This window comes from Notolabrus celidotus, chromosome 5, assembly GCF_009762535.1.
Source record: "Notolabrus celidotus isolate fNotCel1 chromosome 5, fNotCel1.pri, whole genome shotgun sequence".
Lineage (NCBI taxonomy): Eukaryota > Metazoa > Chordata > Actinopteri > Labriformes > Labridae > Notolabrus > Notolabrus celidotus.
In genome coordinates, this window is record NC_048276.1 from 35,461,357 (window position 1) to 35,477,888 (window position 16,532).

The 16,532-nt window shown below is 40.0% G+C and overlaps 1 protein-coding gene across 1 annotated transcript in view; it reads right to left on the reverse strand.

Annotated features, from left to right (window-relative positions):
* The window catches only part of cadm1a (cell adhesion molecule 1a), a 727,233-nt gene that overhangs the window by 203,668 nt on the left and 507,033 nt on the right, over nt 1–16,532 (reverse strand). Inside the window, exon 3 of the mRNA XM_034684397.1 lies at nt 12,287–12,433. Coding sequence (XP_034540288.1) covers nt 12,287–12,433 — 147 coding nt within the window. The remainder of the gene's footprint in view (nt 1–12,286; nt 12,434–16,532) is intronic.

Here is a 16,532-nt window from a genome sequence, read left to right on the forward strand (position 1 = left end):
TGCTGCTCAAAGAAAAGTGGACGGTGAAAATCAGCGATTGAAAGAAGAATGGAGTGAAACTTTTGAATTCACTCAACCTCCAACCACCACATGACCCATGTGCTTAATATGCCAGTAGACTATAGCTGTGCTGAAGATTTCCAATTTGAAACAGCATTATAAGATGAAGCATAGGAATTTTGAAGAGACATTTCCTCAACATTCAGAGGTAAGAACTACAAAAATAAATGCACTGAAATCATCATATCAAGCTGCAAGCAGGACTCTTGACACATCTATGACACAAAAACACACAACAACAACATTTACAGTTGTGCTCATAAGTATACATACCCTGACAGAATTTATGGTTTCTTGGGTAGTTTCTGTTGTCATTATGATATAAAAAGAGTAAACACAGTTGTTTGATAATAATTTGCTTCACCCATCCACTAACCATGAGTGAAAAAAAAGTTTTTCTCTTATCTTTCATATTCTCTGAAAAATGGCCATTAATTCTGCCAGGGTATGTAAACTTTTGAGCACAACTGTAGTTCATATTTTTGTTGTTATTTTGAACGAAAAGGACATTTTGTTTTGAATATTACAGTATTATTGCAGATGGTCTGACCGACCTCATTAAATGGACCTTTGGTTCATTGAAAAAATTATTTGTGGCCCTTTAAGATTTGTATTTGAGTACTCCTGCCATAGACCGTAAGGTGAGGTAAATCCGTTAGCTTCTGTTAGCATGAAATCAATGTGGCTAGAATGCTCGTTTTGGTTCCATTGCTAAATCTGCAGGCTACAGACCTTTTCATCTTGGATCCTGTCCATCAGTATGATGAAGGAGCGGAGCAGGTGAGAGAAACTTTAGGTTAGCGATCTCTGCAAAGAAACTTAAACCATGAGCGGTGGTGATGATAGCAGCAGGGTTCAAAGTTGTGACATTAGTTTCTTTTTAAAGGTGTGTGAACCGCAGAGCTCAGAGAAGAAGGAGAGCTGAATGAGGACAGTTTCATGTTCAATCCACCGCAACAGGCAGAGAAGAATCCATCACCATGGAATGCTAACTGATGAGGAATCACTGGGACTATTTTTAAAAACTGTAAACATAAATCATTTAAATCAATAAAATAATTTTGAATCAATGTTTTTAACAACGTGTTTGCATTTTAAGTAAGTAGCCGGGTAATAAGCGGGATAATGTATGATGAGCAGGTTGTTATGGGAAAAAGAACCACCCTGTCAGGATTCCTTACACCAGTTATGACAAATAAGCCTCTAATCTAAGCTATGGAAAGTATCTACATTTTAAATTTTTGTAAATAAATTATTGTGTCTGGAAGAGCAGCTGCCCCGACAGGTGACTGGCAGGGAGCGGAGACTGTGTGTAGACAGTGAAGAGGTGAGAGTTATAAATGTTCAGCTTAATTTTTCACTCACTACTTTGAGGTGTTGGGCAGAGATCAGGGAACTATTAGGGTAAATCAAGATAAAAGGTGAAGGAATGAGTGAAAAATTACAGAGTGGTTTTAGTCTCCCCTTTTTGGACTGTGTGCCCCCAACCTTTGAAATCCCAACCCTGCTCACAATCACACAGGACACAAAAGCAGGCGTCAACAGACACTTATCTTAATGACAGAATCAGAGTACTGCTGATATAAGTACACTGTAAAACTTAAAATTGTTGTCCTCAAAATGATTGTTTGGTTAAGTAAACAAAAAATGTTCCATTTTGTTTCAAACTACATCAAAGTAGTGATCTCAACTACCTGTATTGAGTTTGTTGTGTAACGTTGGTCTCATTTCATAAGTTAGGTTGGCAGAACTTACATTAAACAGCAAGCTTCTCCCTCACCATTGATAACTCCTCCGTCTCACCCTCCCCCCAGGTTAAGAGTCTGGGTGTCATCCTTGACAGCACATTATCCTTTCAATCACACATCAATAACATCACCCGGACTGCCTACTTCCATCTTCGTAACATCAATCGTCTCCGCCCCTCCCTCACCCCTCACACAGCCACCATCCTTGTCCACAGCCTTGTCACTTCCCGTCTGGACTACTGCAACTCTCTCCTCTTCGGCCTCCCTCACAAATCCCTCCATAAACTCCAACTGGTCCAGAATTCAGCTGCCCGGATCATTACCCGAACCCCCTCCATCCACCACATCACTCCTGTCCTCCAACAGCTCCACTGGCTCCCTGTTCAGTTCCGCATTCGGTTCAAAGTCCTCCTGTTAACATTCAAGACCATCCACAACCTCGCCCCCCGATATCTGTCCGACCTCCTCCATGTTCCCACTCCCTCCCGCTCCCTCAGATCCTCTTCCTCCATACACCTGTCTGTCCCCTCCGCCCGTCTCACCACTATGGGGAGCCGAGCATTCAGCCGCTCTGCTCCCCGTCTCTGGAACTCATTGCCACCTCAACTCAGAAACACAGATTCTTTCCCCCATTTCAAATCACAACTCAAAACATATCTGTTCAAAACCGCCTACTCCGTCTGACTCCTATTGCTCTGTCATTTTGTTATTGTTTCTATTTTTTCTTACCACTTTGTTAGTTTATATTGATTTCATTTTGACTTTGATTTTGTTTCCTTTAATGTAAATTTGTGTATGTATATATATATATATATATATATATATATATCTGTGCGGTGTCCTTGAGTGCAGAGAAAGGCGCCTTTAAATAAAATGTATTATTATTATTATTATTAACTTGAAATGATGGGTTTGAGGCTTGGCTGAATTATTTCAGTATGCTTCAGGCAAAGAACGGGGTCTCCAACTCAAATCTACAGGGGTCTTCATCCACACTTTCATTTCCCCACATGTGGCTCCATCTCTCCTGTCCTGTGTGGATTTGATCACCCTAAAGGTGAGTGTGTTGTTTGACTATTGTATTGAAACTCTAGCTTTACAGTTGGTGAGTTGATGGTGAGTTGGTTACCGGTTAATGTCACTTTAATTTGTTTAGTAAGTTTAATAAGGCATGGTCATTACCAAGAGTTAGCAGCCTTGAACATTAGCTATCTACCTTGCAGGTGTGAAAACGGTGCAGTAACGTTCAGTAACAAAGGAACATTTTCTGAACAAACAATAATAAGTTGGCACAACTTTCTCTTCTTAGTATGTAGAACTCAACACTTTAAGTTACACTACATATGAATGACAAGTTATCTCAACAAAAACTCAAATGCAAGGTTTTTTAGCCTCAAAACTCCAAAATCTAGTGCAGACAGTTGCCTTGAAATTTTGAGTTTTCACAGTTTTTTTATTTTAACAGTGTGTAACTGCACCCACGCTTGTTTATGATAATAGTGGAGCAGGGTGTTTTACTGTTTATAATGCAATGCCACCAAAACCATAATTTCTCCTGTATTATCTGAGTATCTGAAGTAGTTTTCTGTAAAATAATTGGTCGAAACAGACTCACAGAATGCCTCAGAACCATTTTGATTGGACGTGCCTGACAGCAGGATGACGAACCAAATATCAAGTTACTCTTTGGTCATACTTTAGCACTCCTTCCTCTCTGTCCCTTTACCCCCTCTAGCTCTCCATCTCATATCTCACCTAATCCACCAGTGTGGATTCAGACAGAGATGGCAGATGTGATATTTTGAAGGGGCCAATGTGGTTTAGAGGCTGCCTGGTGGACTCCGTGTCATAATGAAGCAGTGCAGCTGCAGCAGAGATGCCTGGGAGGGATCACAGGAGATCAAGGAGACCCTCGTCAAAGAAGAACACCTTGCCCTTGACAGCCAGCTTGTGGGAGTTGGCACAACAGCAGATAAATACAGAGCTCTGTTTAGCATAAGCATAGGGGCTTCGTTTCTGCACATGTGCCCTTGTATAGCATGTAGCAGGTGTGTTTGTGAGGGGGTGAACATGTCTAAGGGGGGTGGAGGAGGGCCTGACATTCATCTCACAGCAGGAGGGAGTCTCTGGTGGATCAGAATGCAGAAAGAACTTAGTCAATAGTGCATGTTCAGTATGTGTTTATGTCAACGCCTGAAGTCGAGGTTCAAGAAAAATGCAAAAACACATTAAAATGTACCAGAACTGCACGGCAGACTGCATCAGCTGCAGCTAAGCCTCCACATCTGAGAGAGATGGAGCTCATAATGGTGAACATACAGCATATGTGCATTAATGTAAATTCATTCAAAGGGAGGAATATGGGGTATTACAGTAAATTATGTGTACTTAGTTATGCCAAGAAGAGATGTGAGAATCAATGAGATGGGCCATAAAATACAGTGAGACATTTTAATGCTGGGAATTTGCATTTGAAGCTCTGACCGACACTTCCACCATATTATTTAACTGTTTTGATTAATATATTTAATTTTGTATGTGCTTTAAAGTTGAATCAGGGCCAACAGGAATAAAATCAGAGATACACAACTGTTAGCTTATCTCATTAACCATTATTAGCTCATTGAGCTCTAACAGGTTAGTGAATAACTTCCTTCTCTTACATCCAGCAGCAGATAGAGAGAAACATTTATTTATTTAACACCTTTTGAAGTTTTCTTTCCGTCATGCATGTAAGTCTGATACTGACTTTGTTTTTAGCTCTGTTTTTGGTCTCCACCCTCTCCAGAGCTTAATATTTACCTGCCAAATGTTCCTTGTTTAATATGGGCAATTGTCACTAGGGCCTGTTTGAGGATTACCTCCTCAAATTTTTTTGTTCTATTTTGTTTTTCTGAGGAAGCCTGTTCTAATTTACAGAAATGTTGATTTATATGCAATGTGTTTTTTTAATGGAGCAGTATGAATAACTTATCAATAGTGAGTGTGTTACCCACTTGGGATCTACTTTGTTGAAAAACTGGTCGGAGCACCAAGAACGAACTCCAACCCAAACACTAATTGGCACTACTGAATAATTGTTACTACTGCCTGTAATTACCACTATTTAAACCATTTGTAACATTTATATATATAATACATTTTTAAATTTGCATTCTATCTTTATCAATCTATTTTTATTTTTACTTATTTTATTTTACTTACTGCAACTTATTCTTAAATGTACTTAAGTCTGGGTTGCTGCAACAACCGAATTTCCCCCAGGGGATCAATAAAGTAATATCTTATCTCATCTTATCTTCATTTTGGTGTAAGTGTATGCTATAATTAAACATTTTAGTGCTTCACTTTGCTGTTAGAAAAGTCCATTCATTGTTGCACTACTCTCAGCTGCGACACAAACGTCTTCTTTTGTCTGCAACGTAGTAATCAGTTGTTCAGGTGTGCGGTCTTCAAAAGAGACAAGAATACATCCAAAGTTAATAACGAGATATTCTGACTGCAAAAGTGAGGTGCCATTTGCTGTGGACACAAGAGGACACCTTTATGGAGCTGAATATACAGATGAGGAATGAGGCTCAACAGACCGAAGGAAAGAGGAGAGAATCTTCTGAGCTAACTGGACAGCAGGAGAGATCCCAAGTTCCCTGGTGGTGAAAGATTGTTAGCTGTGAGCCTACAGAGACCTACTGCTGCCTACGAGTTGGGTCAGAAATGACGGCACTGAGTACCAGGTTAATCTGTTTATATGCACTGGAACATCCTATGATCTACCTGTGTTCAAGAAAATCTGACATATCATAATACAGGAACAGTGTGCTTTTATTTTAGGATGTACAGTTAAAACAATGTTCTTTTATGAACACTTTCATTCATATTGTATAGAGCAGAATATTGATGAACATGCTTTGATATGCATTGACCAGCTTACTTATTTTAGACCTTTTGACAAGCAATATTCTAATGAAAATGAGAGAGCATATCTTATTCCATATTGTCATATGTTTTAGAAGATGTTTAAGATGCCTATGTGGTGCATATGTTTTATAATAAATGTGTTCTTACACGACATGTTGTCTTTATTTTAACAATATTATCCAAGTAATTTTATTACAGCAATTTTGACACCTTACAGTGTTAATAAAGGGTAACTCTTAACTAGGGGTTAACACTTTAAAAGTTAAAATAAATCCTCTGAGAGTGTTAATCTCTAACACTATATTGAAGTGTTGACCAAAATTAACACTGGTTAGTGTTAAGAAGTTTTCAATTTTAACTCCAGAAAGAGTCAATAATTACGCTTAAAGCTGGGGTTGGTAATCAGATTTAGATACACTTTTTGTCATACTGGTTAAAATGATCTGTATGTCCTGATGGCAATCATTACATAATGTGTTCCTAAAAAAGAGTGAAAAAAAACTACTATCTACAGCCAGAGTAAACCTGGGAAAACACCAACCAATCAGCCTTTTTTGGCTCCCCAAATTTTAAACCAATCAAATCCTGTCCAGCCATTCTGCCCTCCTCCTGCAGAGCGTACATTTCCCCGGCGTGCACTCCTCCGAGTCCCCGTCCCCTGCCTCTACTTCCCCTGACTCTACTGACTGCCCCTCTCGCTCGTCCTCGGGCCTGTCCCCTCTGACCTGATGAGGTGCTTTGCTCAGGACTGTAGTCCGGATCAGAGTCTAAAAAGCTCTCACCAACAAGCAGAATAATTAATGACGTTCAGTAAGTCCTACAGAAATGTATATGTATTGTAGCGTCCGTCCGGACGCTGTAGTGATGACGAGCCGATTCGTGAACACGTTGAGTTTTAATAACCGGTCACTGTCGGCCGTGATCACGACAACCAACAAAACAACAATCAATGTTTGAATTAATGAAGAACTTCTCCTCTTGTCTCTCCTCTCTCCCACTCGCACACTCTACACCTCTCCTGATGCCTTCACTGGCCGTCAACACTGTAGGAATTAAGAACATCTACACTGAACATGTTTAACAAACAGTAGAGCTGTTACAGTATTATATATGTGTTATAACTTTTCTCCTGATATCGTGTCACCAGTACAACTGGATAATGCTAGCATGACAGTTGTGAGTACTAACAGCAGCCATGTTTGTTTGTGTTTTTAACTTTCACTATGATAATGTTTTGGTGAGGACCGGTTTTGAATCAGTCACGATCATATGGTCGAGAATCAGCGGCGCTCGTGCATGTGAGCGGGGGGGCGTCGTTTTGGAGGAGCTCCGAGGGAGGAGGGGAGGGGTTAGACGGAGTCCTGAGGAAAAGCTACATTCAAATTCATGCTGGTTTTCCGAGACTACCAACCCTAGCTTTAATAAGTGTTAATGTACCAACTCTCCAAAAAGAGTTACATTAACACTAAGTGGTGTGGACCCTTACAGACACTTCAGAAGAGTTAATTTTAACTCTGACAGTGTTCATTTGAGTATACTGATTTTGCTGTGCAGAGACCTACTGCTGCCATGAGGACTTGGTTACAATAGCAGCTATGGAACGTCCTACCTGAGGAAGTGAGGTCACCTCAATCATTACCTTGCTTTTAGATTTCAATTAGTTTTTTTGTGAATCCAGTTTTACTGTTTTATTGGCTCAACTGTTTTATTCACTGTAATTTCAGCACAACCTCACTGTATTTTTCCTGCACTTTCAACAGTTCAAGTCCTACACATAATGTTTTTCCTTACTTTTAATTCTATTTTAATGTGTCTGTGTATTTATACCTGTGGTGTAAAGCACTTTGTTACCGTGTTTTGAAAGGTGCTAAATACATAAAATGTATCATTATTATAATAGCACTTCAGGACCTTTCTGAATCAGAGGATACCAGCAGCTCAGCTGCAGTCTGGGTCACTCACCATTCAGAGTTTCCTCCCTCACTGAACACTGCTTTTTTCATCAATATATATTGGTCTAAGAGGTCCCCAAAACATGTCTTTAAAGTTTGTGCTCAAAAAAACACTTTGAAATCAGATTTTGGTCTGCCTGAAAAGCCCTCTTCTTCAGTCCTCCTCAGAACACTCTGTTTTCGCTCTGACCACGCCCCCTCAGGAAGTGGATGTGCCTCGGCTCTCCAGCACGTTGATCTAATGTTTACATGTTGGCTGAATATACACGGCTGCTCAGAGATCACGTTACTTCAACCCTCTGAATCTGATCCTGACGGAGAGGCGCCTGTAGCAGGACCTTTCTGAAGGATTGGTCACAGATTTAGTGTTTCTTGTTGTTTTATTTGTCAGTATGTAGACGTGTGTCTTGGTACACAGCTACGAACATGTAGCTATGTGGCTATGCTAACTAGCGCTAGCACTTATCCATGATAAATAAAAATCATCCACTAGATCTTCAAATCTGCAGACGTGGGGAGTAAAACCGACCTCTGCCAGAAAGGCAGCAGGACCTTTTCTGAAGGATTGGTCACAGATTTAGTGTTTCTTGTTGTTTTATTTGTCAGTATGTAGACGTGTGTCTTGGTACACAGCTACAGCTACGACATGTAGCTATGTAGCTATGCTAACTAGCGTTAGCACTTATCCATGATAAATAAAAATCATCCACTAGATCTTCAAATCTGCAGACGTGGGGAGTAAAACCGACCTTTGTGTTTATTAAGACAGCCTACAACTAGCATGCTTCCCTCCTAAGCTCCTTGTTAGCACACATTTGTGCAGGTAATGAAAAACGGAGGGGGATTCAGTATTATTTTATACAGTCTATGGGCTGAACAAGCTCCGAGCTCTGACTCCGTGACAGACCGGATATTGTTGTTACGTAACAAAAACACTGAAGTCTGAAACGGCTCGTTTCACACACATTTACAGAAAGGTGGAGAAATCAAAACAGGGGCAGAATGGATTTTTTTCATTCTCTGGGGGTTTGTAGACATGCCAGGGACACATATTTCAGGTAGAGAACCATTAAAAAGTCCATTTTGCATGATATGTCACCTTTAAATCAGAGAACCAGAAAAGCTGCATGGATGGTCGTCATCAAAGGAAGTTTTCCGCTCTCACTGTTTCACATCCATGATCTGCTATGTATGTTTAGGAGAGAAAAAAGGTAACAGGCCCTTAATATAGGCATGGTTGCAGCTGAAAAAATTAGTATTACTTCACTGGAAATCTCCAGTGTCCCCATGTTTCAAGAGATGGCTCAATGAAATGCACTCTTATGTTAAGATGGAACAAATCTGTTGTGAAAGACATAATTCATATAACTACTTTCTAAAAGTGAGAAGCCAATTCTGTCGTTTGATGAGACTTAACTATGTAACTCAGATTCTTTGCTCCTATGATAATAATGTTAACTTCAAAGATGAAAAATTACATTTCTTCTGTATTTTAATCAGCGATCGGGCTGTGTCCCACCCAATTTACACTTTCTTTCTTTTTTTCTTTACCATTAACGTAGTGTTCGTTCTTGTATTATTATGTATGTTTTTTTCTGTGTTTTCTGTTGGTGTTCTGTTCATGTTTGTTGGACCACGAAATCTTTTGGAAGCAGGGGAAGCCTTCCTTTCTTTTTTAGATGTTGCTATTATTAGCAACTGTGGACTATTTTCTTCCCCGTTGTGGGACGAATAAAGGAGAATCTTTTCTTATATGTGGATCTTCTAGATCTGCAACGCCCTGCCTTTATTATTTCCCATGGTGTCTTGTGTCTATTGTGTGTTCGTGTGTATATGTTAAGAAAACAAAAAAGTTACAAATAAAATATTCAAAAGGAGAGAGGATAGGTAGATTACGGAGGGCACTATGAACAACATACCATAATACTCTCTGCATGTACCTCCAGGAGGGTTTTATTTCCCAAACATCTCTGTACATAGTGAACTCAGAATGTAACACTGTTGTTTTATAGCTGTAGAGGTTGACAGAATGCTCTACTGGGGTGAACATATCCACACACAGGGGCTTAAAAACATAATTAAATGAACCAAAAACCAGGCAACACAGAGTAAAGCACAGAGTGTCCAGCTCCACACAGCTAATTAGAGCTGTGACACCATAATTGGGCAGGATAAGAATAAACAGAACAGGTCATTAAATGTTTAGGGATATGAGCTCCATATTATTAAATCAGACATACTGAGAGCTGAGTATGTTGGGCTGATTGTATTAACCTCCCCCCCGTATTAGTCCCTCTGCTGGCATGTGGTTCAAACTTAATGCAGCTTCCTGCAAGTTAAAATAATGTAAGAGAATATTAATTAATGTTATATATTTTCCTGCCCGCTCCGCTCACATGCTTTGGTGAAACTTTGTGTTTGTGACATTTGTGTTAAATTATCAGCTTCTGCTCCCAACTGCAGCTTGACTAAATTTTACCAAATGTAAATGATGTGTCAGAGGTCTGTCTCATTTTTATAGCAGCTTGCAAAATGAACTGACATAAATAAATGCCTCACTGGGATTGATTTCCGTGTCAACCTATCACATCAGACTACTTCAGACTATAATTAAACACGTGCCGTATCAATCACATAAAGACCCAGCAGTGCTGAATGATTTCTCTCTCGCAGGAGAGTGTCTGCTTCCAGCTACGGCATGCTTTCTCATCTGACAGACGTATGATTACCCCGGAATGATTTTTATTGAAAGTGTTTTCCTACATAGTAAAAACTTTATTTTATATCCAGCAAGGGCAGGAAATCTGAGACGTTTGAACACGAGGCGCTGCATGAAGGGTTGACACATTTTTCATACTTGGACTGTATTGTTTTGTCACATGTTCACAAAAACAAGACAACTTTCTTTTTTTTAATGCCCAAACATATAATCTTGTTTTCAAATAATACCATATATTCTTATATCTGCTGTTTGTATCACCGCTCCCTCTCTCTCTTATTCTCCTCTATCCCTCTTTCCAGACCCAACTCAGTCTCAGCAGATGTCTGTCTAACATGAGTCTGGTTCTGCTCGAGGTTTCTGCCTGTTAAAGGAAGTTTGTCCTCTCCGCTGTAACTAGCTAAATGCTGCAAGGTGCAATGCTCATGGTGGATTAAGGTGGGGTCAGACTGAGTCTTATCCTGTCTTGGTGTTGGGTCTCTGTTCATAATTTGACATAGAGTGGTCTAGACCTGCTCTGTTTGTAAAAGAGTCTTGAGATAACATTTGTTGTGATTTGGCGCTTTACAAATAAAAATTGATTGATTGATTGATTGATTGATTGATTGATTGATTGATTGGATCAGGTCATGTCTGCAGTATCTCACCATCTATAGCAGACAATACAAAGTCTCCCAATGCAACTTTAAATAATGTATTTGAGGCTGTATGTTTTGCAATAGCTTCATGGTGTCATTGTCTTGTCTACTTCATTGTCTTGTGTGTCATGCAGAACATGTGCAGTTTGGATCATGTGATTTAAGTGTAAAAAAAAATAGGTGCTGATGGTCCCCTCCTTCACTTGTCGGCCTGTTTGAGTACATCATGCAATATGGAGAGGACAGGATAAGATACTCCTTTATTCATCCCGCAATGGGTAAATTCACGGAGTTACAGTTAAGGATACACTATCAGTCAAAAGTTTGGACACACCTTCTCATTCAATGGTTTTTATTTATTTTCATTATTTTCAACATTGTAGATTAATACTGAAGACATCAAAACTATGAAATAACATAAGAAGGCAAGTCATTCTACAAATGAACTCTTGACAAGGCTCATGTTCATTAGAAACCATTCCAGGAGACCACTTCATGAAGCAGACTGAGAGAATACCAAGAGTGTGCAAAGCTGTCATGAAGGAAAAAGGGCGCTACTTTACAGAATCTAAAATATAAAACAGATTCTGCTTTGTTTAACACTTTTTGGTTCATTCAGTAGTTCCATATATGTTCTATCATAGTTTTGATGTCTTCAGTATTAATCTTCAATAATTACAATAAACCCTTGAATGAGAAGGTGTTTCCAAACTTTTGACTGGTAGTGTACTTGGAGCTGGTATAAAGTCCCCCTATGTTGAGAAGATATCCCACAATGCGAGGATACCAGCCAACTGAAAGCACTCATTATATGATTTCATGAGGTTTTCAGTGGAACCCTGACTTCTGGCTCAGGCTCTGGCAGTCAAAACACCGAACAAAAGAAACCTAACCACAAATAAAAACTACTTCTGGGACAACAAAACAAACAAACACTGCACAATAACAGACCGCCCATCCAGCCTGTGAAGTTGTTGTCTCATTTTGTTCTAGAGTACGCTCTCAGTGAAGCTGCATTGTTGTAACATGAAGGAGAAAGCTGTTGAAATTAAAATTAAAATTAGAGGTGTTAGAGACGGCTTTCTGTAGAGCATGTCATTAAAAGTCTGCCAGCGGTTAAGACCTGCAGAAGAGCTATGTCAGTATCTGTGATTACTCATGTACCCTATAAGCAGACTGAGGTGTACCTGAACACACCTCGACAGAAGACCTTCTGTGAGTGATGTAACTCATGAAGCTTTCATTACTCACGTCTCATGTCTCTGAAGTAGATCGTCTGTCTGTTGGGGTTGAGCAGCTGGATGACCGAGTCGTCGTTGTTCTTCACCCGACAGCTGATGATCGCCATCTCGCCCTCCACCACAGACACATTGTCCGTCACCAGGTTCTGACTCACCACTGGATGGGACACAGAGGAGAAAACACAGGTTACAAACCGGTTCATGTTAAAGAGCAAGACAGAGCATTTCTGAGGAGAGTAAAAAGACTGATTTCAAGATGTTTGCAAACATTTCTGTATGGCAATGTAAGTACATGTGGATTTAGATGGCAAGCTCCAAACATGTCCTCTTGTACATAAAAGTAAACTTCATCAGTACAAAACTTGTGTTGGGAAATCCCAATCTGTTTATTTTAATATTAACAATAGAAACAAACAAACAAATGTTACGGTCAAAAACCTTTTGCCTCTGTACCACCAACACCTATTCCAATTCCAAATAACAAGCGCTAATTTGCGTGTGCAAATAATCATTTTGCACGTGTTATTTCTGGGCGTGTTGCGGGTGATCTACCAAGACTGCGTGCGCAAATGATAACGAGTGCAAAAGTGGTGCGAACCGCCCTATTTTAGGAGGATTTTGCGTGTGCTATCGGCTGTCACCATGGAGAGTTTGAGAGAACAGAGTGGTCTTAAGCGATAAATGAAGTTTGAAGACATGGAGTTGGAGGTCTTTGTGGAGGAGGGAAATAAACACGTCGGTGAACTCCAGCAGAGACATCTCAGCGTTAGAAACACGATTTGGGAGGCCATCAGTGAAAAGGTGAATGCTGTGAGAAAAAACAGAAGATCTGCCGATGAAATAAACGCATCTACTCTACTCCAAAACACAATCAGTGTTTTGATGGAGTTTAGAGAGCGATTTGATGAGGCTTAGTCTGCCACTCTTGCTCTAGAAAAGTTAGGCGTCCCTTGGATGAAGACAGTCGCCTCACTGTCCCAGGGAGCAACTTTCGGGTGAACGTTTTTAATGCCTGATATCATCATCCAGCAACTGTTCCAAAGATTCACCAGCTTAAATGGAACTGTGAACATGTTTGAGTCAATTCACCCCAACACACTGCTGCAAGCACGAGATGAGGAGTTACGCAGAGCTGCCTGGCGCAGCTCAGTGAGCGCTCATTCTCCAAGTTAAAACTAACTAAAAACCCCTTGATGAGCACGATGGGACAGAATAGACTGAGTGGACATGTCATGTTATTTATTGAGAATGACAGATCAAAGAAAATGGACATACAGTGCATCGTGGACAAGTCCGCGGAGCTTAAGGCTCGTCCAGACAGTGGTGAGTAGGCCGAGTACTTCATATTGATTTTTTGTTTGTATGTGAACATGTGGGCCGCTGTGCCAATTTGACTAAACTGTATATCTGTTGATACAGTGACCTACTGTGCTCTCATTATATGAAAAAGTCAAAGTGGGTGTCAGAATGATGCGGCCGCTATTAGTGGTGCTGAACTGCTTTGAATTTGTGTTGTTTTATTATTATTATTTTGTTCTCTTGGTTTGATTGACTAAAACATGTAGTAATGCTTGTAAGCCCAGCTTTTGTGGGCATGTTGTAAAGTTATGATGAGCTTTACAGTGACCGCAGCCATGTGTGCGTAACGCTGTGCCAGTTTGCACCTGCCTTTCAAACGTGCTAAATATAGACGCAAAAACAGCGCTCGCTATCTGCTTCAGGTTTGATAAATCACATTGCGTGTGCTAAATGATTACTTTTGCATCTCCTCCTCCCAGTATTTTGCGCGTTCTGATGATCTACATGTATTCTGCATATTCATGAAGGCAAACACGCTAAATGTTTTGCGAGTGCTATTTTGCTCATTTGACAGACGCAATCCTCGGTGCTCCCGGTTAGTACGGCAGCTTTGCGCGCGCTATCAAGTCTGCACGTGTTTTTATACACGCAAACCTTTAGTAGATCGGGCCCTCTGGGTGCTGCCCACAGCGCCTCCCAGTGACAACACAGAATCCCAATATTGGCTCCAACACGCCAGCCCCTAATTGATCATGGACTATGAGACATAACAATTTCAATTATGAGCATAACAGGAGCCATACATAAAGGAAAATACACTAAATGAAAATAGGTTTTCTGTCAAAGTCACAGTTACCTTTTTTACACAGAGACCCTTTGTGTCATTTCAACATTCCCATAACCAACAGTTATGAATACAAACCTACTAAGAATACAAAGTTGAAAGTACAGTATGTAAAACATTTCTTTTTTCAAAATGTTCAACCTTTCCCTTATTTTAGGTTCAAATGTAATGGCCCTGCATGTTTGGTTGAGACTTATTTAGTGGGTACAAAAAACATTTAATGGAATAAGACAAGGGCATAATTAAAGTGTTTTGTTTGTGTATGGAAAGTAGGAGGGAGTGTTACTAAAGCAATGATAAGCAAACATGAGGTTAAAGAGACAGCAGGGTAAAGATCAACCCTATAAACTACATCTCTGTATTACTGTGTAAGTACACAATCAAACCAATTAGAGGAGACTCAAATGAAGCAGAACAACTTCTCTGTCAACATTCACCTTCGTCTTACTTGCATGTTCAGAGTGTTTTGGGGGGGACTAGCTGAGGGATAACAAGTTAACTCAACAGGGAAGGATATCTTTCAGTCTTTTTTAACCTGGAAATAATGTAAAATAACATCTGAGATACTTAAAAGTATAGTTTATTTTCTCTGAGGTTTCTCTTCTCATTGATTATTCTAGAAAATGACATACAATATTACAACAATAACAACTACTGATGTTCAAATTCAAGAGATTCATGCAACAATCAGTGTTGCCAACTTAGTGACTTTGTTGCTATATTTAGCAAGTTTTCAGACCCCTCTAGCGACTCTTTTCAAAAAAGGGACAAATCTCTTGCTTCTTCTGGTGTTAATGGAGACTGTTGGAGACTGACGTGAAAGCATGTATCGTTCTTACTCTACTCAATGAGCAGTGGATGCTGCTGTGAGTCCCTCCTAGCTGCATTCAGAGCAGGAGGCGTTCACCCCTCAGCATCCAGACTGTTAATGTATCACGCATGTACAAAGACAAAGCTGGCTGATCCCACCTACTGTCTCTTTCTGGTCCACATAGATAGTTAATATAGATTGTATACAATAAAAATGTTGAAAATGTTCTGGTTGAAAAATGTAATGTTTTACTTTGATTTGCTGTCGGGTCTTAGTGTAGTTATAAACATATTTAAGGTGTTTTTTAACCTCTTTTTGTCTCTCCCTCAAAGTTAAAAGTCTCTCCTGCAGCGTCCATTACAATTCAAATTATGCAAATTGAGTCATGACGTCACTTAGGGAATTCTAGCTACTTTCCTCACTGAGGAGTTGGCAACACTGGCAACAACAGATACAATCCTCATAGATTGATTTATATAAAGAAGTAAAGTCAGTGGTGTTAGTTTCTCATCCCAAACACAAACCAACAGACTCACAGGTGCATATTCTGACGCTCTAGCCCCTCTCATTTCAATCACCACGTTCTCAAAGACAATCTAACTAACATGATTACTCTCCTTCTTTCTCTGTTGCATATCTCTTTTTTGATTTCTACTTTGGTTGTTTCAAATTATGTCTCAACCCTGTTCCTCATCCTCTAACACAGTCATTGTTAGCCTCGAATCGTCTCACACCTGTACAATCATATCTTTGTGCCAAAATAAAAAGAAAGAGAAATCATAATCATCTCTGAGCTCGGTGAGTGTTGTGGCTTTAAATCTTTTTGGAGTGTTCCTGTAAAATCTCCATTTTAAGCACAAAGGTCCTCCAGGTGCCCTTCTTTGAGCGAATGTTTTGGTACAGAATTTAATGAGAGCAGCAGGTGGCCGGCGAAAACTTCTTAATGTGTCTGTGGGAATAAACAGAACTCGGGGAGCAGCTCAATAAGCCTGTGGGCTGAGAAAACACGGCAACAAGCGGCACCGGTCATCAGACGCTTTCTGCTGCACTTTTACAATCTCTCCGTCTCAAACATGAGAAATGGACTCTTCGTGGATGTAACTTTAATTTGAAAAACTGCAGTGATAACGTATCAGACTTTGCTTTAGGGGTGCATCCACTGTGGAGGGTAGATGGTTCAGCCTGTAGTGGCTTTGCTTTGTTTTATATGATTGCTTCAAAACCAACGCTTGGCAGTAGTGTCAGTCCCCAGCGCAATATGTCTATAGTACAAAAAGAAAACACACACACACACACACACAC